The sequence below is a fragment of the Elgaria multicarinata genome, chromosome 2, assembly GCF_023053635.1.
Source record: "Elgaria multicarinata webbii isolate HBS135686 ecotype San Diego chromosome 2, rElgMul1.1.pri, whole genome shotgun sequence".
Lineage (NCBI taxonomy): Eukaryota > Metazoa > Chordata > Lepidosauria > Squamata > Anguidae > Elgaria > Elgaria multicarinata.
The window spans coordinates 131,863,565-131,890,787 of NC_086172.1; the positions used below are offsets into that span (position 1 = coordinate 131,863,565).

Consider the following 27,223-nt stretch of genomic DNA (forward strand, 5'->3'; position numbering starts at 1 on the left):
CCAGCTCTTCCCAGATGTTTCTAAACCCTCATCTGTAACCTGGGCTTCCTTGGATTTTGGACCCTGGACTGGAAAAGGACTCTTCTCTGCCCCTGTGAATTTGCTTTGTAGATTTAGTGAAATCTGAAGCCCGGCATCCAGCTTTGTTTGTCCGGCATCACCCTCCCTCCCTCCTTCCCTGGCCTGGCCGGGTTTATTACTGGGGTTATCTGCATGAGATGTACGGCTGTCAGCATAATTCAGTTTTGGTCAGCTGGCAAAGCCAGACACCAGATTGGGGAACACTGGCTGGTGTGGACAATACTGAGCTAGATGGGCCAATAGAATCACTCAGTAAAATGCAGCTTCTTAACCTCTATAGTTCAGAGTCAATATTCTGGTGGTAAATATTTCTGGCTCCCTACCAATGGAAGAACATGGACATTTATGTTCCATCTCACAGAGAACATGATTTGCCCAGTAACTATCACCAGCCTTTGCTTCTGGTCAAGATTATCTATATTTTCACAGGGAGGAGGTGGGGCAGGACAAGGGAGTTATGAGGGGAAAATGCTTAATTAAAATACAACGCTTGCGATATATGTATGATATGAGTGAGCGCAATTCTAGTGCAGCTTGACATGATCATGAGCTTTGTTGTCTAATAATAAGCAATGAATCATGTCATTTTTCTAAAATAGCTTAATATCTAAGGAATGCATACCATACTTTGAAGCTGTAAAAAGGCTCTATCCAGTTTTTGTAGTTATATATATATGTGTGTGTGTATGTGTGTATGCGTGTGTGTGTGTGTGTGTGTGTATTGGCTACAACAACCAATTAGCATCCACTTTTATTTAGTATCTAATAATAAATGGAAGATTTTGATTTAAAATTGGCTACCCTGGTTTTTCAGAAATCTACAAGAGCATGAAATTAGCAGCCATGCTGTAAAAGGTGTGTGGAACTTTCCTACAAAGGAAGTGTAATTCAACCAAGAGCAATTTTAGCTGAGGAGAGGGGGAAGAAGTTACAGAGGAAACCGAGTGAGGAGCTAACAAGAATAACTGGGCAGTACAGAATTGGGTATCTCTTTTACTCAACATTTTCCTAGAAAAGTATTCGGCTCTAAGGACCATACCGAGGCTTTTGAGCATCCTGTCCTCAACACATCCTGTCCAAATTCTGAGGATCTTCTGCAGTGACAGCTGATGCCCTACAAGCCTCTCTCAGAAGAAAATTGCACAATCCCTAATGTGCACAGGGAAGCACTGGGCGAGACTGACAAAAATCTTTAGATCCCAGCCATGATTGTAAATTGCTCCTTGCAACCAAGAAGGGCCCATGGCTCAGTGGTCCCAGGTTCAATCTCCAGGTAAGGCTGAAAAAACTTCTGCCTAAAAACTCTACAGAGCCGCTACCAGTCAGTGTCCACCCTACGACCCAGGAGGAGGAAGAATCTAGGAAAGGAAAATTTGGGGGGGAAATTGTTTCCTTGTTTTTAGGCTATATTAAGAAAGTGCAGACAGCTGGGCAAGTAACATCTGTGTCCTTATTTTCATGCCTTTTTCATTAACTTTCTGGTTATTTCCTCCCTCTGTTTGCAAGCCATTTGTTATGAGGGGAAAATGCTTAATTAAAATACAACGCTTGCGATATATGTATGATATGAGTGAGCGCAATTCTAGTGCAGCTTGACATGATCATGAGCTTCGTTGTCTAATAATAAGCAATGAATCATGTCATTTTTCTAAAATAGCTTAATATCTAAGGAATGCATACATGAAAAGGAGAAGACATGGGGTATATTGTATTGTAAAGAAAACAAGTAAGGAGTTATGTGTTGCTGAATACTTCCCAAAACAGAAAGCGTTCTGGACATTTTTTCAGTGCTTCAATTTCCCCCAGAAATTTTTCCATTTTATAAGTCCATTGGTAACAATGAATGGGTGCTAATTGCAAATACAATACTAAGCAAGCTTGGCAGTATCAAAGTTGCAGGCGAGAACATGCACCTTTCTGTGAGTTGCTAAAACATTTTCCTCTTCTCAAATTTAAACCATGTAGAAGTACATGTTACTGTCTTTAAATGTTTACAAGTATTGCAACAACAACACATCTACATAATATAACATTTAAATCATACCATTTGCTTTAATCCTTTCCCACAAATATTTGTGAGATTATTTTTTTTAAAAAAATTAACATTGGCACTTTTTTTGGTTAGCTTTAATAACATAGGAAGAGCCATGATGGATCAGACCAAGGGTCCATCTAGTCCAGCATTCTGTTCTCACAGTGGCCAATGTATTGGACTTGAGTGTAATAGCATCCTCCTGCTTGTCTTACCCAGCAACTGGTGAACATAGGCTTACTGTCTCCAATACTGGAGGGAGCATATAGCCATCAGGGCTAGGAGCCATTGATAGCCTTAGCCTCCATGAATTTGACTAATCACTGTTTAAAGTCATTGAAACTGGTGGCCATCACTGCAACTTGTGGTAGCAAATTACACAATTTGACTATGTGCTGTGTGAAGTTTTAGCTTCCTTTTAGCATTGTTGTTTACTAAATACAGGTAAAATGAACATGCCAAATTGGACCACTCTCTAGGGCAGGGACAGGTGACTTCCAGGGTTGGGGGGCCACATTCTCCACTTACTGGGAGCCACAAGCCACCCTGCTGTTGAAATTGCCACTGCAGCAGTGGGGGCATCACCTTAGGGAGCAAGCACTTTCTTTCTTTGCAGAATCAACACTTTGTTGTTGTTGCTGCAAATTTAGTGCTGGTGGGCAAAACCACCCATCGGTGACGCCTGCAAGCTATGTGTTGCACACATCTGCCATAGGGCACCAGTAAATTTGCTAAGAAACCTCACATCACTACGAGGAACACAGCATCTGAAGAACCTAAGAAGTGCCCTGCTGTGTCAGACTGAAGGTCCATCTAGTCCAGCACTCTGTTCACACAGTGGCCAAGCAGCCGTCGGCCAGTCTTACGTAGCAAGTCCATCGACAGTATTTGTGTGTCTGCGCTCCTCAGCAATATGGGAAGGGGAAACCGTGCAGACCACTGAGGGACTGTGCAGGATTACTGTCTGGCTGCAGCATGGGCTCAGCCTCATGGTTCTGATATTATCTGGCTTTGGTGAGAACTCTATTTACAAACACTCCAGAAAATTGGCACCACTGGGAGGTGTAATGTGCTGGGAATATATTTCAAAGTTCCTCAGGGTCAGAAGCAAATTGGTAGGCATCAGACCTGGGCAGGGATAGAGGGAAAAGTGCCAGGGGTCCTAGATGCCTATCCAGCTCACAAATCATGAACGGACAAAAAACAAACTAATCCCTTGAAAAAGATTTCTGTTGCCTCTTTCTAGCTATTCAGATAGGCCAATTTATAAAGCTGAAAAGATCATATGCTGGAAGGACAAAAGCACCAATATATTGTCAACATACTTCCACTTGGAAGTGCATTTAAGTGGTGTTTCTGTGCTGGCAAGAGCAATAGAAGCACTTGCCAATAGTAGGCCTTCCACCAGAAATCTGATACAGAAAGTTCAGGCCCCCAGAGAAAAGGGATCTTCATTGTGACAACTAGACAACTCAAGCCTTTCCAATGAACATTTTTAAAAAGGCAACGAGTGTAACTTGAAAGTGTAGTCAACTATCACATCAGTTTCCTGGCTATGGTTGCAGTCTGCAATGCGCTGGCTGCAGAGTTATGCCCCTGAAGTGAACGGGGATGTTCTTTCCCACTGTATTGTACAGTGGCTTGCAGAGTGCAGCCTGAGCCAGCAGTAGAACCATGGCATGAGATATGTGGACAGAATTCCCTCAACTGGTGGCTTTGAGGGAGCTGGATGGATGCCTGAAATGCTGAACATCTACGTCTAACCTAAAGACAGCAGCCTTCCTTCTAAAAGTCTATATATTGTGGGTGCCAGTTTAGTATTAATAGGCATTTACACTGTAGGAATGATTTCAATCAGCTGATTTGCTTGAAAGGGCTGAACACCGCAAGCTCTTCTTACACACCCACAGTACTCTCTTCTTCCTGCATTGTATAATGTTATCGGTGCTGCCATGTGAAAGCTATAGGAAGGCCAGGCAGCTGCTGTTTCCTACATGATCCCCACCTCTTGCACCCCTCCATTCACATCCTTACGCTCCGCTTATATGGAATTAGGTGCACTTTTGGGGAAACCAAGCACAAACCAAACACTAGATTTGGGGTTACCACTTCAAAAAGATAGGCCATCAATAGACATTACCAGCACTTCAATTTACTCCGTTTCTCTTTACAAGTGAAATATTTTGACAGAAACTGAGGCCAGGTGCTCACGCTGGACAGGCAGCTGGCAAGTATGCAAGCCTTTCATTTCTCATGGCCAATGCACACTAGCATCAAATGGGGATGTTCTCATAGGAAATATTCCCCTGTGTGAAACTGCCAGGCTATATCCCACATGTACACAGCTCAAGACCTCTGGTAGGAGAAACTGGGCTGCTATACACAACCAAGAATAGTCAATAGGTATTACAGCAAGGCAGGCCTTCCTAGAAAACGAGGTGAAGCAGTCACCTTGGCCACCAGGTTCCAAGGGGCGGTGTGTGTGTGTGTGTGCCACTGCCAACTCACAACATCTATCTATGTGGATGAATAAAAACAAGCAGGGGAGGAGTATCCTTCTGACTTCTCACTTCAGGTGCAAAGATGCCCAAGGTGAGCACAGTATCCCAGCATCCAATCATTCAGACAAAGTTGATGTGCTCTCAACTGGCTACATTCAGTGCTGGCAACCATAAAACTAGTTTGTTCATTAAAGCCTCCAGTACTGCTAGCATTAACAGCCAAGTTTGAAAAAAAAGAAAAAGCAAGAGAGGGTAAGAGAAATCGTAAACGTTAAGACTTACCTGCTGCAAAAGGCATCTTATAAGGGTAGCTGTTCCGTCCTGTATGCACACTACCGATTCTGCTTTCCGGTACATGCATAACTCCACATAGGCTGTAACTGTTCATTGCCGGTCCTTTCCCACAACAATACGGAGAGTTACACCAGTGAAATGGCTGAAACGAGGGGTCTGACGGTAATGATCCTGGAGATACCAAAAGCCCCTCACAACCCGTTGCCTGTGACAGGTCATCCTTCGGGTAAACGGAGCAATGAGTGTAAGTATTGTATCCACTTTGGCCATAATAAACATATAATCCATTCAATGGAGTCAAGTCCGACGATTCGTAGAGACAGCCACAATCTGGATGATTTCCCGGCACGGGCAAAGGATGGAACTGAGGTACTGGGAAGGAAGGCTGATGAAATTCCTGCTTGGGAGTAGGAGATTTCTCCCCAGGCCTTCCATATTCAGGCTTCATGGAAGCTTGCCCACCCATTAGCAAAGGCAGTCTGTGATAGAAACCCTCTGTGCCTTCACAAGAGTTAGGTAATGGTTCATAATTGACAGCTTCCGGTTTCCGATAGATTCGAGGAGAATCCTGATGGACTACTTTTCCAAACGCACTCTCAGGGACCCCCTGCCAGCTATGCTGACCCTCTATTTTTATAGTGGACGTTTCCTTTTTGGATTTAACACAATTCTTCCCATTGGCTTTGGCCCACTTGAGCTTTGATTTGGAACTGTGGTTTTCAGACTTGCTTTCTCCAGTTGATTTACTCCTCGGCTTCAGCGGTTGGTCTTTTTCATGGGTCAGTTTCAGAAATGCTGCAGCGTTGAGACTGGCCAATCTCTTTGGAGCAGGGTGATATGAAATCCCACTATCCTCCCGCCTTTTCCCTTCAAAGACATCATCCAAGAACTGGTTGTAAGGAACACACTTCAGACCTGATCTATCTTGGTTCTTTCCCTTCACTGTTTTAGAACTCTGCTTTTCCACCAAGGCCCAACCAACCTCAGCTTTGCAACATAAGCTATTAGTGCAACAAACTCCACTGACTTTGGGGGAATCTTTTCGAAAACGCCTGCTGGATAATAAGCCATCGTCCCGTTCAAAAAGTAGGTTGTTCACTGCCTCGGCATTCAGGGAAGCTAGCCTCCGCTTCCTGGGTTCTGAGAAAAAGGCATTGTGCCCCTCCTTCTCAGCTACTGGACACGATATTGTGCATTTCCCCATGGAAGAATCTGGTTTCCCTGCTCCCACCAGAGGAACTTGTTCTGGAAAGCAGGCCGGCCTGAAGTCATCTATACAACTGGAGAGACCTCTTTTCATCCCGCTCTGAGACTCCGGTGACAGTGATCCGGCGACATCCTCCAGTCTAGTGAGGAGCACCGAGCACGTTTTTTTATCCACAGAGGAGCTGAGACGTTTCCTCAATGGGTACGTCTTTCTGAGTTCCTGCGAATTCCTGCTTTTATTCACGCTTGCAAATCTACCCTGGCAGTTCGGCCCCTCCGTGCCATTTCCTTGCTCGCTCTCCTCCGCCTCAGTCCTATCCATTCTCTCACCGTCAATCGGTGACAAAGCTTGGCCAGCAGAACCAGCTGAGTGTTTCAGAAGTAAGAGCCGTTTCTTCCGGGCATGCGTCATAGGATCAATGTCCACCCCTGAGAACAAAGAGGAAAATGTCTTAATATCACTGGTAGCGGAATGCTTCCTCTCACAATACGCCAGCAGATGCCGGGGGAATACTTGGGAAGTGGGTGCCCTCTACAAAACATGGATTCTTTGGGGCCAAGGAATAGCTTTTTAACCAAATCAGGGTGCCAAATATATGAAACACAGCTTTATTTCAAACGAAAGAGCTTGATAATGGCTGGGAAGGCTAAAGGCCCAGCATCCCACGACTAAATCTCCCTTCTTTTCCTCAGCCACATGCGACCCTAAGAATGCCAGCTAGTGAACAGTATGTAAGATGATATCACTATATTAAAAGCATGTCTTCATTGTTTCCAATCAGAATTATTCACTTGCAGGATTTCCCCACAGAACTAGGAAAACCACTTTTGTGGGAAGGGATAGGAAAACTGGGTGTTTTTTTCCCCCCTAATTGATTTTTAGTATACAATACTATATGCTTATGTACAGTACTAAACAGCCTCATTTCCCCCTTCTGTGTCATAATACGTTAATAATCCCATAGTTCATCAACAGAAGCAGCTATTTTTATGGCAATCTACTTTAAAATTTTAATCTGGTATTTGGGAATTGGTATCCTGGAGTGAGTCGTTTTAATTCATGTTTAATAAATGCTGTTTAAAATGCTCTAAAACGTGTTCATAATACATTTGAGCTTTAATTTGTATAAAAAGAATTAGAAGGGAAGAGAGAAACGGTGACTTGTGCCGGATGAACACTAGGGGAAACATGACAGGCCTTGCTGAAAGCCCTGGCTATAGGAGACCACACCCTGGTGTCAGAAAGAGTTGCACTGAGTGCAGGAATGGCAGAGACAAAAATATATAGCACCTTGTCCAGGGGAGTCAAATAATACAAGCAGGAGCCATACAGGAGCAACGAGGGAAGACTGAAAATAGCTGCCTCATCTGATTATATGTGGTAAAGAAAGAATTACTTCCAGGCAACCAGGCATGAACAAAGACTGGTTCTCTCCCAGCCCTGCTTTCAGATTGCATGTTACTAACCTAGGTGCGTGGGGTCAGGCAGGGTAGTAAAAATTCATGGGCATATTTGTGAGTAGGAAAGCCCACCACCATCGCAACGTTAAATGGCATCTTGGATGAGTATTTGGCAGGAAAGATCAGGCACCTATGCAGCTCTAAGGGCTAGAATTTACCCAATTACCTCATTTATTCCAAACCATTTTTCTGCCTCTGCAGGCTTGCGATCCATTTGAGAAAACCCCCAGAGAAACGCATAGTACCCCCTGGAAAAAAGGGCATGAGCAGTAAGACAACGGCTGTTATACAGGTGGAGACTCGTTGCTCCAGCAGCCTCCAATTTACATAAGTAGTGTTCACATTAATGCAGCATTATTTAAGGGCTGCTGGTTACCATACGTTTTGTACTCCAGTCCCAATACCAGCATACAAAATGTGGGTACCATATCAGATAGGAAGAGTGCACACATATAAATATTTCTGCCTTTCTTATGAAAATATTCACGAGTAGCAAGCAGGAGGGGTCTCCCAAAATCACACCTGCATCCCTTTTTACTCTACAGTGGAAAAGATGCAGCTACACACACACACACACACACACACACACACACACACACACACCGGGAGCATGGGAATTTCCCAAAGATGGTCTTTCGCGCCAAAAGTTGCTCTTGGTTAAGGAGAACAGGACACACACATACCGCAGCTTTTTCCAATGTGTAATTTGGTCCTATGTCAACCAATTGAAGCATTCACCCTTATCAACTGAAAGGTGACATGGAGCCCTTTTCCTTTTTCAAAGAGGTAGAACAGGAACAATGAAGTCCAAACTTTTATTTTGCCTTCCAATGAATGGATAATCTTCAACTACTACAGGGGCCACTGAGTGTCAGTTTCTATTATCTTACAGCTCCTTGTCCCTGTGAAAGGAAAAGGCCTCTGTCTAGGAGAAAACAACCCAAACTAGTGACTGAAGAAATCAATACCATATTTAGGCTGCCCTGAGGGAGTCGACTTCAACCGAAACAAATCTATTCCTTCCCTCTTTCCTCCTTGCAGAACTATTTGAAATAACCTCTAGGGTTAGGCCAGTGACAAGGTGCCTTCCTGCATTTAGACTTGGAAGTATTAAGTTGCTGCCAAGCCTCTTTTTTATTACTAGAGATCACATCTGAAAATAACTTCCAGGATGGTCAACAAGATTTACAAACATAGGGCAAAGACAACTCCTTCTGCTAAGAGTACTTATGTTGACATACCATCACTATTCTAATGACTTACATTTCAGGTATTTGAATCGTAGTAAAAGTCTTTCAATTTTTGAGGGAGTGAAAAAACCTTTACATGACTTGCACCAAAATTTCCTAAACCACAAGCATTGAACAGAAGGTGAAATAAAATTATTTTAAAAAATATGACGAGAATCAGGGCTGATTTGATTTGAATCAAATTGATTTAAATCATGATTTAAATTGCTTCGCTGAAGAACACACTTTTTCAATTTTAATGACAGTAGAAATCACTAGTGAGGAAGATTCTATTCAATCATCATTTTTAGTAGATTAAAAAAAAATAACCTTAATAAGTTTCATTAGAAGGTGGATATACACTGAGCAATTATTCTGAATTGTTTTCAGATTAATTTTCATCAAAAAATGGAATGATAATTTGGTCATTTTAGTACTAAAGTAGAAAGAACTTGTGAAGTCATTCAAGTGATGAACCAGCTCCAACTGTTGCATTAATCATGATAACTTTGTCATGATGTGTCAGAATAACCACAATCAAACAGGTTTTTAAATTGTGCTAAAAAGGTTGTTGAAGGAGAAAACTAACCAGAAGAACGAACAAACAAACATTAACAAAACATGCACATAGATTTTTGAATGGTTAACTATTTCAGTTTAGTGAACGGAACATATTCATGCTGTCCAGACTCCTGAGGAAATGTGTGCTGCATGTATCCTCCACTGTAGAAGGAAAATACCTAGCATAGCAGCAGCAGGCTGTAAAAGAGACCCAATTTGGGGAGATCTTGTTTCTATACCTACTGTGGTTGAAATTGGCTATTTAAAAAAAGAAAAAACTTTGTTGTTGTTTATTCGTTCAGTCGCTTCCGACTCTTTGTGACTTCATGTACCAGCCCACGCCAGACAGAAAGCTGGCGTGGGCTGGTCCATGAAGTCACGAAGAGTCGGAAGCGACTGAACGAATAAACAACAACAAAGTTTTTTTCTTTTTTTAAATAGCCAATTTCAACCACAGCAGGTATAGAAACAAGATCTCCCCAAATTGGGTCTCTTTTACAGCCTGCTGCTGCTATGCTAGGTATTTTCCTTCTACAGTGGAGGATACATGCAGCACACATTTCCTCAGCAGTCAGGACAGCATGAATATGTTCTGTTCACTTTTGGTTTCACTTTCTATTCCCCTCCCCTATCCCTTGCATTTGTATCCAGGCTCCTCTTCCTTGTTCAGATCTACTCCATCTCCCCAAATTCTCTATTCATTGATCTCTCTGCGCTTAGAGAGAGGCAAAGCCTTGAGAGAGCCTGCACCTCTGTACACCACCTGCAGTGCAGAATAGGACTGATCAGGTTACCTCCCATCTCCATAAACTGCTGTTAACATATTCATATTTCTGTATGTTTTAATTTTGTAAAGCCGCCTTGAGGCCCAGCATTGGGCAAAAGGGGGGATACAAAAAAAGATTATATTAATAATAATAATAATTAGAATCTTATTATTAATAATATTCTAATAATATAGATTAGAATTTGTATATTAGTATTCATCATGATATCTTTGACCTAGGCTCTTTTGTTTTAAGGAAATTTCAAAAATCTGATTTAAATTTTAAAAATCATTGATTTTTATCAATCCAGATATGAATCTATTCTGTCAGGCCTACTTACATTTCTTATATACCATAAACTTCCAACATTAGGCTGAATTCTAAAATTAATAGATGATTTAATTTCTCCAACTCTGCAAATATTGGCTCGGTTTGGACATAATGATGAAACAATGGTTTATTGTTGTGTGCACAAGCCTGGAGCTCATGCACTGTCCCTTTGCCTCCTCTGGCACAGCTGTGATGAGACTGTAAGCTTTTGTTTGCTTTCAATTTCAATTAACCAAAGTTTAGCATTGGCCCAATTAGCACATATCGACAACCCATGGGTTGTTTAAACATGGATTGTTGGGGTCGAAAGGCAGCAAACAAATGTGCTGCTTTCCACATGCTCATTGCTTCTTTTAATTGTTGTTAGGTTAACTCTAGGTTGTTTAACCCTAAACAACTCAGAGTTTCTGGATTCAGAAGTCACGGTAACAACCCAGGAACATTCCTGGTTGTTAATTGAAAGCAGAAGCACACTTGCTCACTCCTTCTAGATATTAAACAATCCAGGAATTGCTGTTACCAGGTATGCAAACCAGGTCACTTCATCAGAACCTTAAACAATGGTTAATATTAACTTTGGTTACTTGAAACAACGCAGCTTCTATGGTTTACAGTTGTCTTGTCTGAACTAGCCACAGTCAAGATTGGTTCAAACTTGTCCCAGTTTGGGCATAATGCTTAACTGTGGTTAAGAAAAAACAGAAATGAATGCTTCCAAGCAAGACAAACACGCGCCAGTTCTGAGTTCAGGGTCAGAGATTCAACGGGGAGATAGGTCCCGAATTTCTCCTTCCGAGGCGATAGAGAGTGGCTCTGTTACTAGAGGAGGAAGAGGTGCCTCCATTGTGGTTTAAACAAAGGAGTCCAACAATGGAAGAACCAGTGGAATCACCTGGTCTGACACATTATGAGCAGTCCTTCACCTTTTTCTTTTTAGGCAAAGCCGCTACTGATGCCTTGGGGTTTGGGGACTTCTTGTAAATTTTCTTCGCTGCTTACAACCGCCCCAGAGTAGGATGGGCCTGGATTTTCTGGTGCTGCCATGGAGGTCCTTGGCTTGGCTAGAATCAACAGCTTGCAAGTCACATTGCACAGAATCACTTTAGGTCTGTTGGCTCTTATTACACCTCGTTTGTTTGGAAAAAGACATACAAAATTTGCAAGTCTCTACAACATGAACTCCACCTAGGCACAAAAGGCATAAAGTGTGACCACCAGGGTGATTGTAATTTACTGCCACAATGGACACACTTTGTAAATGGGGCCTTCAAGGTCATGCGCCACTTCACTACTTGAGGTGAACCAGAGAAACAAACTGAAAAGGTTTTTTAAAAAACCATTAAGAAAAATGAACAAAAGGGGGTAAGAAAAAACACACAACAAACAAACAGCTCCTCAGCACTATCTACAAGATATTTCTCATGGACTAAGTTCCCAGCAAGGGCATGAGTGGGAACCTGCTGTACAATGGTAGGGGAGAGTTCCCAACAAAAGCATTTTTCATCAGCTATGGAAGTTTCTGATGTGAGGCTCCACGCAGACGCAGAACCCATATGTGTGATGTACAGAGACCACGAAGAAGAACAATTAATAATTTTGGGTCTAACGTACAACTTCAGGCTATATATTCTACATCAAAGTCCCCCCAAAATGTAAAGCAGTGATGTTGCATAGCCTGAAATTTCTGGAGGTGGAGTCATATTGGAGAATGTCAGGCTATTACAACACCAAGTAATAATTGGGGGGGATGCTGGTTTGGATGTTTCAATGGGCTGTGCCAATACTATTATTCCTGAGTACTGCTCCCAGTCAATATTATTATGATCATATAGGTATGCCCTAACTTGAATGATTTCCATGTATTGCAAACTAGTGGCCTGGGTACAGCAGGCTTGTACAAAAACCCCTCCACATCACATCAAGGTTTTAGCATCTAGTTACACTACAGACATGGCCTCTGCCCTCCTACACTATAAACAAGAGAGTAAAGGTGTCATGTCACCCACCTACACAGTCCCCACTGGCAACTGTAATTTGAGGAAAACAGCTAAAATGAATTGCTGGCATCTTCACGACAATACTGTACATTATAAACCCAACTGTGCATTTGTATGCCTGTTACGAGGGAGTGACAGTGGCAATATCTCTAATTCCCAGGCTTATTTGAGGAAACTGTGACAGCTAAGTTTAAAACCAATTTACATATAATTAATATAGACGTAACCATGCAGATAAATACAGGCCCAATGAGTAAACTTGTCAGATTAAATTGGGCCAGGTCTTCCATGCCTTTAGGGAGTGCTTTAGATGAGGCAGCTTCTCCTAGCACATGTCAAAATTCTACTTTCACACAAACCTTGTTTCAATCTGGCAATCTCAGCGTGCAATTGCTGATGATGCAAGAGCATGGCATATACATCAAAGTTACATGAAGCCCTTAGAGCAGCCTTGCCCAACCTGGTGCATTCCAGATGTGCTGGACAACAAGTTTCATATCCACAGCCAGCACAGCCAATATTTCTGGATGGCACCAGGTTGAGAAAGACTGCCCTGGAGTAAGGGGTCAAGGTACATTCCAAGACAAATGTGTTGGGGGCTCTAGTCACAGGAGCACCTGAGAATCAACCAAGCACAGTTCCCACTTCGGAATATTCCAACAGATCTGAAATCTTAACTTTTGTCTCAAAACCAGAGCTCTCTCATTTCCTCCGTGCAGACTGTACAAAAGTCAATTTTAAAACTAACAATTGAAAATGGAAAGAAATGTAACCTCGCCACCCCCCAGTCTAAAATGAAAATCCCCAAAAGGCGGTTCCTAGACTTCCACGTTAATTGCACATAACTTTTGAATAAGCACTGCTTTGCCTCACTTGCACAGTACAGCTATGAATAAGGAACACTTCTGAAACTGGCACTTTCTTCACTGAGATATATCGAGCACAAAACTGCTCAGCTCTATGAAACTGTTCCAAGAGGAGCTACATAACCGCAGCCATACCTGCTGGTGAACTTTTTCAGTCCAACACAAAATGCAAGAAATATGTGGAGTAAGCAGCTGTTTCCATTCTTGTTGAAAACTGTAGCTGCAAACATATGGGTACCTTGAATCTCTGTGGGTGCCTACCCCATCCTAGCAATTATACTGCTGTCAAGCAATCACGCTCCACAGTAAATTACAGGGATGCACTATACCGTTATCAAACCTAGGGCTTGTCTTTGCTGGAAGTGTTTGATTTCAAGTCCACAAGGCAAGCACATTCAAATGTAGGTAGTAGTTGCAGGGTCACTACTTAAGAAACTGGAGGTTTGGCCTTTCCCTTGGAACTCACTTTTAATTGCATGTATTTTAATCCTTTGGAGTATTGCACTGCTTGCTAGTCTTAATATTTGACCAAGTAAGCAGCCTTTTGTAGGAGTACATGACTGACAAGGACAATGGCATATTTTCATTGGCGCTATAAAATAATCACCAAGCTTTATTCCAATGAGAAGAAAACTGTCATGGCCGTTTAATAATATTCAGCTAAAACCGCACCGAAGCAAGAAAGGGACAACGATGAACATAACTGGATTTCCATGGGATTGAGTAAATATGAACCTGTTCTCTTGGGGAGAAATCATGGCTCAGCGGTAGAGCGTGTGCTCTGCATGCAGAAAGTCCCGATCCCAATCCCTGACATCTCCAGTTCAAAGGAACAGGTAAGCAGGTGATGGAGAAGACCTTTCTCTGCTTGGGGTCCTAGAGAGCCAGAGTAGACAAAATGGGGCCAGACGGACAAAGAGCCTGGCTGGGTAGAAGGCAGCTTCTAATATCGGTGCCCCAAGACTTCCACAAGACCCTGCCAGAGTTTAGTTCAAGTCATTTCTTTTAGCATCCACAGTATAGTCAGGCTACCAAGAGGCACCCACATTTTTCATGGGAAATATGAGGTGCACAAATAGTGCCCAGAAGAAACCGCCATCATTTCCCCTCAAGAATTAATATAATATATAATATATAAATCCAGAAATACAAATGTGGGAAATGCTTTGCATTAAAAGAGGTTCAAAGATCAAGCCAGTTTTCATAAATATGTTTCTCTTTTGGCTTGTATAAGTCTAGAGAAAGGGAAAGAGAGAGGGAGAGACGTAACATCTTCCAAAATCTAGCAAGGGCTCTTGAAAACTTCATTTCTTTCATGCCAAATTAAAGGTGAAATGATGAACCTGATGGCCTCTAATGCAAGATGACAATGCTCTTCTTTGGCTTTCTTTCTTTCTTTCTTTCTTTCTTTCTTTCTTTCAATAAAGTCTTCCTTTGAATCATAGCTGGTTTTTTCCCCCCTATTCCGCCTTAGAGTACTCAAGTTTCACTTCTCATTACTACATTCAAACATCTCGATTAAAAGTTAAATATTCCTGCTCATGCTGCAGGTGCAGTTTTAAGATTTGTGTTGTTTTTTACTTGTTCCTGTGGCAAAAATTGAATTTATTCAATTGTTCAACATACAACTTTGCTTCCCCCTTTCAATTTCTGGGAAGTTACACGCTTTTTTAATTTTAGAAATACTAAGGAACTCTGAACAATTACCATGTATGTTGAAAAAATGCTACATAAGAAATACTGAACCAGTTCATACCTAATGGCAGCAAATTGTGGATTAATTAACCTGGTTGTGTGCCAAGTGCAAGCCACTTACAATTTGAATATGCAACCTCCAATTGACCCGATTGTAGGCTGCTTCGTCATGAGTGAACCCACACATTTGGGGTTGTTCATGAGTTAAACAACCCAGAGTTAACCTATTATTTATTTATTTATTTATTTATTGCATTTTTATACCGCCCAACAGCCGAAGCTCCCTGGGCGGTTCACAAAAACTAAGTTAATTAACTCATGATTAGTTGTTAATTAACTCATGATTTCCCCTCCTTATGCATGAATAGCCTATATCTGCATTGTAAAACAGAAGTCTCATAGTTTGAAGTTGATGTAAAATGTGGGGGGAAAGGGGGAAAAAGAACCAAGCTGGTGTGCCTGATAGTCGAAATCTCTTTTTCTGAGTTCTGAATTGCCTGAAGAGGGAAGATGTAACAGCTGATTCAACATTGCTCACACTTAAGGACAACAATTTCAGAATAATATTTTAGGATAAATGCCATATGTCTACCAACTATACTTCAACATCTGTCATGTTCATGAAAATATGTAAATTGTGTACAAAGTCATGCAAAATATGCAGATTTGTAATCTGGTGCTAAACACATTATTCACTTTTATTACAGAACCGTGAGTGCATGAATTCAACGCAGAAGGAAAAATAGGATTCCAGAAGGCAGGAAGAACAGGTGAATAGAGGATTTGAAGAGTAGCAAGTTCTACAGGGCAGGAGAACAGTCCAAAAGCAGATGTCTAACAAATTGGGGGTATATTCTATATTTTTAATTTCCAAGTCAAGCTTAACCCAAATTCTAAAAGTATGGGTTGGATCCAGACTCAAAGCCAGTTGAAATTAGGCCCCATTGAAATCAATGGAACAAGTTAGTCTTGATTTAAGCCTCGTTGATTGCAATGGGAACTATATGCTACTAACTTGGTCTGGATCCACAACAGTGGAAATTAAGCAAGTTAAGTGAATTGTGCATAATATATACTGTTCCTGCTAATCACAGAACGGAGCAAAGAGCTATTCAGGAGCCTGAAGCCCTTCTAACTGGCCAGTAGAAATCCTATTCATCCCTTCACTGCAGACACATCTGAGTTACACAGAAGACAAGCCTACATTTGCTTCCTTAATAGCCAGAAACGTATCTCAGAAAGAGGTGGAATGAGCAGAGATTCTTCAATTACTTGGTTCTGTGCCCAAAACCAATTTCTGTGCTTCGCATGGGACCTTAGGGGCCACTTGCTCCCATGCAGGCCTGCCTGGGAACTAAGATCAGTGACAGAAGCCTGGCTCTTGGTGGCAATTGAGAGGATTCAGGAAATGAGATAGGGCCTTTCTAGTGGCCGTGCTCTCCCCACTGAAATCTGTCAGTCTCCCATGCCTCTCTTTCACCAGAAAGTGAAGATACTTATTTTGACAGGCTTTTAAAATGCAGCCCCCAGCTTTATTGCTGCCACTTTTAATAAATGGCACCTTTTGCCCTTGCTGCTGATAGGATTTTGCTTTTGCTTTTAAGAGTTTGTGATACTATGTTCTTTATTATTGCTTTTAGAAATTAATTGCTGTATTTGTACTTTTATTGATTATATTATATGGTGTGTTTTAAAAAGTTGTACACTACTCTGGATATTTTTCCTGGAAATGGGCTGGATGAGGAAAAAACAAACCGAAGCTGAATCCAGACAAGACGGAGGTGCTTACTGTCAAAGGCCCCAACCTGGGTTTGGAGGTGTTTCAACCAGTTCTGGATGGGGTTACACTCCCCCTGAAAGACTGCGTTCGCAGCTTGGTGGTGCTCCTGGATCCGTTGCCCCAAATGACAGCCCAGATAAATGCAATAGCCAGGAGTGCCTACTATGAGCATCAGCTAATATGCCGGTAGTGCCCCTTCCTAGAGTTGGAAGTCCTAAAGACGGTAGTGCTCTTCTGCTGCTCCCAGACTGTGGAATGGCCTGCCAGGAGAGATTCACAAACTTAAGTCTTTCCGAATTTAAGAAAGCCATAAAGAGTGATCTCTTCTGGCAGGCCTACCCAGTCAAATTTTAAGATATCTGGCTGTTATTTTAATAATGTAATAGTTTTATATGTTTTTAATCAGTTTTTTGTATTTTATAGTATTTTTGTATCCAATGTTGTTCTCCGCTTCGATCCAGAGGGAGAGGTGGGTAAGAAATAAATATATTAATAATAATGAAAGATAATACTGTTATCTTTCAGGTACCAAGTCAAGACTTTTCTCTTCTCCCAGGCATTTAACAGCATTTAACAACGATAAGTTTGTTTTTTAACGGACCCCAGAACTGTTGTTTTTAAATGGATACTGTTGTTGTCTTTATGTTTCTGATGCTTTTTAAATTTTGTATATTTTTTAATGTTTACTGTTTTTAACTTCTGTAAACCACCCAGAGAGCTTCGGCTATGGGGCGGTATATAAATGTAATAAATAAATAAATATAAATTATTACAGCAGGATAGAAATCATAACATACTGTATATATTAACAGCAGACTCAGGTGCTGAGCCATAATAGCCATATGGTCCAAAAAGGGCTATTGAGAAATAAGAGGGAACCCCAAAGTTTGCAAAAGTAGAAAACATCTTCTGGGGGGGGGGGCCTAAGGGGGGAAATTACCCCAACTGAAAAGATCAAGCATACACAGAAGCCCCCAGTGGTCTAGTGGTAAATTTTGAAGTGCAGGAGCTCATCATGAAATGCCCCAAGTAGAGCCCACAAATTCGGCAATATCAACAAACCAGTTCTAGCAGTTTTCAACTCTACTGGCAGCAGGGTCTTTTGTAAAGTTATTGAGTCTTAATTTCCCATTCAACACAAAGCCCCCGCCCCAATACAGGGAATAATATATTGTTGCTGGGAAGATCCATTTCCCACCAGCTGCTGAGAGGATTGCAGCTCAACTCAGAGGGAACAGGAAATTCTGAGGGGGATGGGAGATGATGTCGGTGTCCCTGCTAATAAGGAAGTGCACACTGGCTCCACTAGACCCCTTGTGGCCACAGAATGCTGTGTTTGGGTGGGGTGCGAGAATGGAAGAGAGTATGCCTAAAGAAGGCATGGCTGAATAGGAGTACTCCATACTGCAACATTTTGTTGCGAGTTCCATTTGTATGATTGTTGTCATTTTACAGCTGTGACTCTACTAAAAGAGGGACTTCCACAGAACTCACTGCTATTGCCTGTTTGGATCTGCTTTCACTAGTTCCCCACCTCTGTACTCAACAGCCAGCTCAAGCCAATGTTTTATGGGATTAAGACATGATCATTTAAATGGATTTTGCTGTGCAGAGACTGCCAGAGCAGCCTAGGACAGCGACGCTGAATTAGAATAGAGGAAGGCAACCTCTGGCCCACAAACCTAATCCAGCCCGCAGAAGTTGCCCATTTGGCCCATGAAGCCTCCCTGGGTTCCTCACGGAGAAAACCCTGCTGTTATCTTTGATCTCATTCCTATCTATTGATCGTTGATGAAGCTGCCTTCCTGAGGTGGCAATTGGTGGAAAGCTTCTCCAGCTGCTGGCTCAGTCCCTGACACTTCACCTGCCCCACATCCTCTCCCCAATGGGAAAAGACCCACACGCAGCAAAGCCAGTTCCTGGCGGATATACGGGGAGGATCATCCTTCGGTTGTGTTTCTGCCAGGCACCAAATGATATAGGTATATGTGGCCACACCCAGACATCATTAGGCCCGTGGAAGGCCGGTGTGTGTGTGATCAGGTCCCCCTCTCAATTTTGGTTGGCCTCTCCTGATTTAGATTTTCATGGTCTGAACGAGAAGGAGAGGGGCTCTCAATATTTATGGCTGGGACTAAGCTCAACTTATATCTCCTCGGTTTCCTGAAGATGTCACTTGGGGGGACAATTCACACAACAAACAGTGCTGCAGTGGGTGCTTTAAATCTAAGTGCATGAAGGCTGGCCCATATGGTAAGCTATCTGCATGCAGCCTCTGGCCAAGTGGAACCGCCAGTTTTTCTCTGTGCCTCCATACCCGCCCCCATCACACTTCCCCCACCCTCATTTGCTCCTAAGTGGCTACTAGGAGTCTAAAAAGCCACTTGTTTCTTCTTTGTACCCCTCAGGGATTGCGTTTGCCCATACGAGTTCTGAAAGCAGACACACACAGTTTTGTTTTAGCCGGCCTTTGGAAATTTATGACAATTGTTCCTGGCCCTTATATGGATTTTGCTGATGTGCTGTTTCTTTTTGACTTTACTGTTTGCCTTGCTTTCTGGATGTTTATTGTGTTTGTGTGTTTTGGCTTTTGTACTTTGTGAACCACTTTTGAAATGGAAGTGAAAAAGTGGTACACAAGTTTTAAAACAAGCAGGCTCTTTTAAGACAAACGCACAGAGAGCCTATAAAGAGGATGCTTGAAGCAAGAGCCTGAGAGGAGGGAGACCAGAAAAGTAGCTCCAGTCAGTGATGTGGATACTGAGGAGCTCAAGTTCACACCCTTGAGTGGCTTGGAGAACAGCTTAGAGAGGCAAGGGCAATGCTCAAGAAAAACACCAGGGCTGTACCTGCATCTAGACATCAATAAAGGTAACATTTCAATGACTTGCACAGTTCTATATTTTTGCCACAGTTACTACACAGTTATGCCCATATTTTTCTAGTGATCCAAGTCCTTGCGGCATCCTTGGGAAGTATGAATTTGAGGCAGCAGTAAGTTTATATTCTGGGCACAGAATTTAGATTTTTGGCAATAAGAGGGATCACAGAATGCACATGTCCCTGGCAATGACTAAGGAGCATCTCGGCTTTCTTTTACTGAACTCCGTCTCCAAGAGGAAGTTATCAGAGCCAACACTGGTGGTAGCAAAGTCAGAATAGCTGAGTCAAAAGCAGGTTAGTAAACAAAGGAATGACAGAAGTAGAAATCTTCTTCAGAGCTTCCTCCTCAACATGGGAAGATCAGGGTCAATGGGGGCAGGGCATGCATACCCACATCCCTGCTCCAATTTTAGCCCTCAAGTGGACAGGCTGAATGCCTGCATCGGGCTCCAGGAATTCAAATGTGTTACAAAACCAGGGCACAGAATTCTGGGGAAATGAATGAGAGAGAGAGAGAGAAAATCAAAGCAACCATTTGCCTATTACACTTTATATGCATCCAAAACAGATACAGTGGAACACAACTTTACCTGTAACCGCCCAGAAAAACCAGACAAGTTACTATAAGAGCAGCAGCATGTCTACCACACCTTGGGAGCAAAAACTGTAAGAACAATCACTAGACAGTCTGATGGATCTGTTTTATCCAAGTTGCGAGTGACATTCTCTCTGCTAAAAACAGATGACTAAACTTGATCAAGCATCACAGGTGTCACATGATGGAGGGCCTGCCATTGCTCTTAACTACATGAATAGTGAAACACTGAGAGGTTACATCCAAAACCAAACTTCAGTGACAAACACTAACATTCATAAATATTAATACATATTGTTTAGCCTTTCCATAGGTATTATCAAAGGGCAGATTCTCCTCCTCCATCTAGTGGCTCATTTTTGTGTTGTTGTTTTTAATTCAGTCACTCTGAACTATTGATCTTGGCATCTCTTCAGTAAGAGATATTTCACAGCAACCTGGGTGGGTGCAAAAATTATCAATTCAGTCTTGCCCTTTCATTTGAAAGCTACATTTTTTTATTTCACTTAAGGGTTCAGAGGGAAGCCAAATATCTCCCTTTTTCATTGGTTAAGCATGTGGTTTTCAATTTGTGTTCTGGGGATATTTTTTAGTGAGACATTTCTCAGCGAGAAGACAATGAGCGGTTTCTCTGAACAACTTGCCTACCAGGACTGATCTTTCCCTTGCAATGCACAGTTCACAGGGAAATGTGGAGTACGTTTAAGGGTGCAGTCAGTTCATGCTGACTTTTGTGAGTGATACAGATGCCCAATAAGCCTTGCCAGAGCTCTGTGCAAAGTGACTGTGTACCCTTGAACATGACCAAGAACCTTCTTTAAAAACACAGAATTTCCATGACAAATTTAGCAGGGGGTCCTCAGCATTCAAGTCAATACAGAAGCCTTCCCCAGAGAAAGTCTGAAAGCCAATAAAGGGCTAAAGCTTACAAAACGTCCACTATTACCAGGTCGTGAGGGATACCCCCTAAATACTCATCTGTGGAGTTGACTATTAACGCAGCTAGCATTTGCTTTGCTTCTCCACTCATTCTATTACTTTCATCTGATCACCTGAAATGTCTTAGGGCAGCTACTCCATGCAGGGCCGGTTTAAAGTCTTTCTAGGCTCTAGGCCCTCTTCTAATCATAGGAGCCCAAAATATCTATAAATATTTACATTGTATAGGTCCCATCCCTGAGAAGATTCTAGCCTCCAAAATATCCACAGAGAACCCAAAACAATTATCCAGAGTCCCCAGATATTTCCCCACATTCATGCCTTTTCATTTAAATGTACAGGAACTTTCTTTCTTTCTGATTCAGGTTTGAATGTCAATGACAAATTCTGCATACAGTCTTTCTATCCTATAATGGATAAATGTATTATTGAGATAGGTAGGTGGCAAGCAGCATACATCACATTCAATGAAGGTTTTTCTTGTGGATAGGTCTATGTGCAGTGATGAAATGACCTCTAGAGCAAGGGGATTAACAGACATCTATCCATCAGATCTTGTTGAATTTCTATTGTTCTCATATATGTATGCAAACAGGAAATCTGTGCCTATTGGATAATCCAGCACTCACCCCATGCCACTGTCTGAAAATATAATACACTCCCCACAGGGTCTTCTTAGCCAGAATTGTACTGTACGCTGAAGAAGCCACCAACACACTCATACATGCTGGGGGGGAGGGGGGCGAGCGCCCTTAACACGCATTTAGATTTATCTTACCCAAACATTGTCCTGGTTCTTGTAAAGCACAGTGAAATGGATGTCCTTAAAAAACTTAGACGCTGACCCCATCACAGATTTTCCCCTCTTGAGGTACAAGGTGTAGGGCAAAGGGGAATTTCTTAATTGTTAATCAACAACACCCATGGGATTTTCTTTGGACTTTTTGGCTGCTTTACAGAGCCTGCTAGAAATTCAGCTCAAGGATATTTTGCTGTTCCACATAGTGTTATGTTTCACCTCATGACGTGAAACTCAACGAAAGGGAAATCCTGCCACTTCACGTTATTTCCCTGAATCCAGCAAGTTCGGCATTTCAGAATGAATCTAAAATAGTGTAGCACTATAGATAGAAAACATTGAAGATGTATCTCCAAATATTTTAAGTGTTACCTTACCTGGCACCTGTGACTTCAGTGGACGTGAACTACCTGGGCGTACACAGAATTGCAGACTAACTCTGAATGGATCCTAGCTTTTGGTTTTATTGCTAGTCACCATACAAATACAAGAAATAGCAAAATCCATCTCTCAGCATCATCAACAAATTTCCCATAAAGAGTCATACTATGGCGAATCACTGTAAAGACAACTAGCATGATCACACTGCAACATTAGAAGGGGGTCTATATTTCCATTCACCTTGGCAAGATTTCATAAATCCATGGCAAGGAACAACAAGAAGACCCCCAGCCTCTTTCTCTCTCTCTAGCACAGAACGTCAAATGTTCAATGCAATGATAGAGGCAATCACTTGCCCCTGCCTATTAAGAGCCAAACAACACATTATATGAATTATTATTATTATTATTATTATTATTATTATTATTATTTATTTATATAGCACCATCGATGTACATGGTGCTGTACAGATAACACAGTAAGTAGCAAGACCCTGCCGCATAGGCTTACAATCTAATAAAGTTGTAGTAAACAATGAGGAGAGAAAGAGAATGCAAACAGGCACAGGGAAGTGTAAACAGGCACCGGGAAGGGTGAAGCTAACAGTATAGAGTCAGAACAAACTCAAAGTATAAAAGCTATAGGGAAAAGAAAAGTTTTTAGCTGTGTTTTAAAAGCTGTGATTGAGTTGGTAGTTCTCAGGTGTTCTGGAAGAGCATTCCAGGCATGAGGGGCAGCAGAGGAAAATGGGCGAAGCCGAGCAAGGGAAGTAGAGACCCTTGGGCAGGCAAGAAGCATGGCATCAGAGGAGCGAAGAGCACGAGCGGGGCAATAGTGTGAGATGAGAGAGGAGAGATAGGCAGGAGCTAGACCGTGAAAAGCTTTGAAGGTCAACAGGAGAAGTTTATATTGGATTCTGGAATGAATTGGGAGCCAATGAAGAGATTTCAGAAGCGGAGTGACATGGTCAGAGCGGCGGGCCAGGAAGATGATCTTAGCGGCAGAGTGGTGGACAGAGACCAGCGGACTGATGTGAGATGAGGGGAGGCCAGAGAGGAGGAGGTTGCAGTAGTCCAACCGAGAGATAACCAGTGCGTGAACGAGAGTCTTGGCAGAAGAGACAGACAAAAATGGTCGAATCCTGGCAATATTATACAGGAAGAAACGACAAGATTTAGCTACTGCCTCGATATGAGGAATAAAGGAGAGCGAGGAATCAAATATAAAGCCAAGGCTACGAGTTTCCTTGACCGTATAGCAGAACGTGTGCTTTTTATTCATTCTAGTGTTAAGCATGTGAGGCCCTGATTTGGACTGGGCCCACCACGCATCGGGAAAGGAGGATGAAACCTTTGCTCTCCCCCATCCCTACTGTTTGCTCCCAAAAGAGGAAAAGAGAAAAAGAAAAAAGTTGCCACAGGCCTCAATGAAGGTCTTCTCTCACTTTTTAACCTCACTCCATGATGGTGGCGGGGAGAGGGGAAGAAATAACTTCATTAAAAAATAGTGGGTGGTAGGTTTAATCTTTCCTTTCTGGTGTGTGATGGTTTCAATCCAAAGCAGGGTCACATGCGCGCTTACACTAGAGTAAATAAAAAGCTAACATTCAGCAACACATTATGAGATTTCCGTAATTTGTAGTCTGAGTCTCAAGTTGCAGTGGTTGGATGTTCTGGTTACAGGTAGATGAGGAAGTCCGAATACTTCTGCCAGCAAGCACAAAAACAACCCCCTGCTCCATCTCCCACAGCTACAAAGTTTTGGAGCTGGAGAGATGGATGGGGGGATTGTCCCTAACTTTCCTTAGATTTATAGACTGGGTTTGGACAATCAGCAGGAGAAACAACATAGTATCCTCACCTCAGGCATCTGGCATTTCCGTAATTACCTGTGCCACGTCATGGGTTGCTGCATTATCTGAACCTAGTGCATGTCAGAGGTGACTCTTAGCCACCCAACAAGCCATGGCTTGCAGTATGGGTTGTGGGGCGGATGGGTAGCCACCCTGCTGCGCACTGGGTTCGGACAACATGGCAACTTGCAACATAGCACAGTTAATTAGGGAAATGCTGGTCACACAACCAGCATGCATGGGGAAAACAACACATACTGCATTGTTTCCCCCGCTGATCAACTGAATGTGGCCAACAGAAAACCTCTCACAAGGTTTTACCAGTAAGATGATTTTCCAGAAAACACTGAACTGGAAAAATTTCCAACGCCCTAAATCAGGATCCCCAACCATTTTAGGTCAGCGGGCACATTTGGGATTTTGAGAGAATGTTGTGGGTACTCTCATGAAATGGCGGCCATGTGTGTGTGGGGGGAGACTTGCCCATTCATAAAATATCTGCCATGGTGGGTCAGAAAATACTCATTTCCTAAAAGACAAATGGCAGGACTAAAGAAAAGGCAACTTTTCTAAGATCTTAAGTACATGACAGAGATGGGAGCTGAGCATCAAACCATTCTTTTGAACCTAAATAAAGATGGTGCTCGAAGGCAGCACTTTGCTTTAAATTAATTAATTAGAACACATTAATAAAAGTCAGGAGGGACCTGGGGCCGGGTGGGCACCAAGAGAAGTGTACCTGGGTTCACTGGCGCCCATAGGCACCATACTGGAGCCCCCAGTACTAAATGGAGCATGATCTGATGTAGCGTGTTGGTCATATTTAGTAAACAAAACTAAAAAAACCATTCCATTGTCAATGTTATATCCTGACAGTCTTAAGTATTTGAAATATTAAGGGGGGGGAAGCACACTTAATGTAATTTAAATTTTATATCCAAACAAATTCAAAGCTTATGTGGACATTAGTTTTATTGGATTAGTGGTAAAAATATAAAGGCAGCAGCATACACTTCCCTTATTTGTTTTAATTATTTGTTTAAAGTTAAGGGGCGGGGATGGAAAAACGAAGTCACTGAAAACTGCGGACACACTAATTTTAGCACATCTCAAAGAACTTTGCTTGATATCCCATGGCTGTCAATGCTTCTACTTCAACAGAGTTAAACTTCCACTGAGGTCATCAGGGCACCTCCAGTTTCACTGTCATTATCTGTAGAATCACTTCCAATAGTTATTAGCTCCATTTCAGATTGGGCAAATCTGATTTAGAACCAGCTGGACTGCATACTCTTTTGCTAAGTCAGTGGAGCTTGCAGAAGGCCACTTCGCTGTCCTGTCCCATTCCAGAAATAAGCTTTTTGACTTGTTTCCTTGTTCTCTAGAAAACGCTAGCTCCCTGTTGTGCCAGCAGTGTGTCCTGCTGGTGCAACATAATCAGTGGAGGGGCAATGTTGGATACAGACCAATAAGTTTATCAGCAAGGTCAATTTAAAACACTTCATCTTCACTCATTGTGCTTGTGACCGATTCCTAAGAAGCAAGAGATTTTGAGAAACAGAAACAAGCTTAGCAGTGTATTAATCCGTTAGCCTCTGTCTTGATGTAGCCGAAAGCCTTCCAGTTCTATTCACAAGGAGCTGCTATTCGTGGAATGCATATGACCCTTATGGCAATGCTGAACATTTGTTTCTTTCAGTAACCTTTCCACATGCAGGAAGAGATATACTCTGTTGCCCACCAAAACAAAGGTTGTTGTTTTTTTACAGCTTGCAGTAAAAAACAAAAACAAAAACGAAAACTAACAGGTTTAATGCCAACACTTCCAATTTCCCCTCCTCATGAAATGAGAAGAGATCCTGTTTTGCGAATTTGCTGAAAGCGAAACAAAAATTTACCACTTTTAGTTTTGATTTCACTTGCAGTCTGACATGAAATAAGAATTTTAGCTTTGGTGTTGATTTGACGTTCACAGACATTCAGATGAATTCATAACTTGATTTTTGGTTTGATTATGTGTATTAGTAGCCCCCCCCCCCCCCGCCCGCCAACTTTACACATCAACAAAGCATATGCGCCCTCTCTCACATACACACATCTCCTAGGGATAATCACCTGAAAAACATGAATTGCAATGTTGAAACTGCCAAGCTTGCCTACTATTGTATTAGTGGTTCCACATAGACCCAACCTCTGACTGGAGTCCACCAGGGGAAGAGCCTTCAGCATGGTAGCCCCCCTCCCATGGAATTCCTTGCTTCTGGAGGTCAGGCAGGCACCTACTTTGTATTCCTTTTGGCGCCTCCTGAAAACGTTGTTGTTCCAGGAAACCTTCCCTTGATGACCAGCCACAGTTCACTTTGCATTTTGCTTCTTTAAAAAATCTATTTTAATTTGTTCTCATTGTTTTTATTTTATCTTTTACACCACTCCAAAATTTTGAATGGGGAGCGTTATATAAATATTGTAAATTTATAGAACAAAGAAATTTTAGAAACAGAGGTATGTTCACAGAAAAATAAAACATTGGGGGGGGGGAATTCCACCCACATCACTGGTTTTTACACAAGGAATTCAGAAACCAGAAAAAGTAAAAATGTATTGGTCCAGTGCCAAGGCTGCTGCTTCACCTAGGACCTAGGTGTACAAATCAACATACTGTACGGAAATGGGAACCAGCAAATCAGTCATTCTAAAATTAATCCCTAGCAATACCACCAACAAATGTAAAGTTTTCCACATTCTAATTAGTTTGCAAGATTCTCTTATTTGAATACACTGGCCAGAATCGGACAGGCTATGAGAACCTTAGTTTTCAACAAGTTATTAAACACCTCCATCAGAATAGACAGTTTCCACTAGCCACCTCCTCATAAAAGTTAATTGCCTGGTGATTAAATATTTCATTACTAAGCAATTAGCACTTAAAGGTTTAAGTGCTAAGCGCTCCATCGCATTCCAGAACTGCACAGGA

General features: G+C 42.1%; 1 protein-coding gene across 1 annotated transcript in view; it reads right to left on the minus strand.

Moving 5' to 3' along the window:
- BAHD1 (bromo adjacent homology domain containing 1) overlaps window positions 1-27,223 on the minus strand; it is a 73,005-nt gene that overhangs the window by 21,868 nt on the left and 23,914 nt on the right. Inside the window, exon 2 of the mRNA XM_063117727.1 lies at window positions 4,897-6,543. Within this exon, the coding sequence (XP_062973797.1) occupies window positions 4,897-6,526 (1,630 nt within the window). The 5' untranslated portion in view covers window positions 6,527-6,543. The remainder of the gene's footprint in view (window positions 1-4,896; window positions 6,544-27,223) is intronic.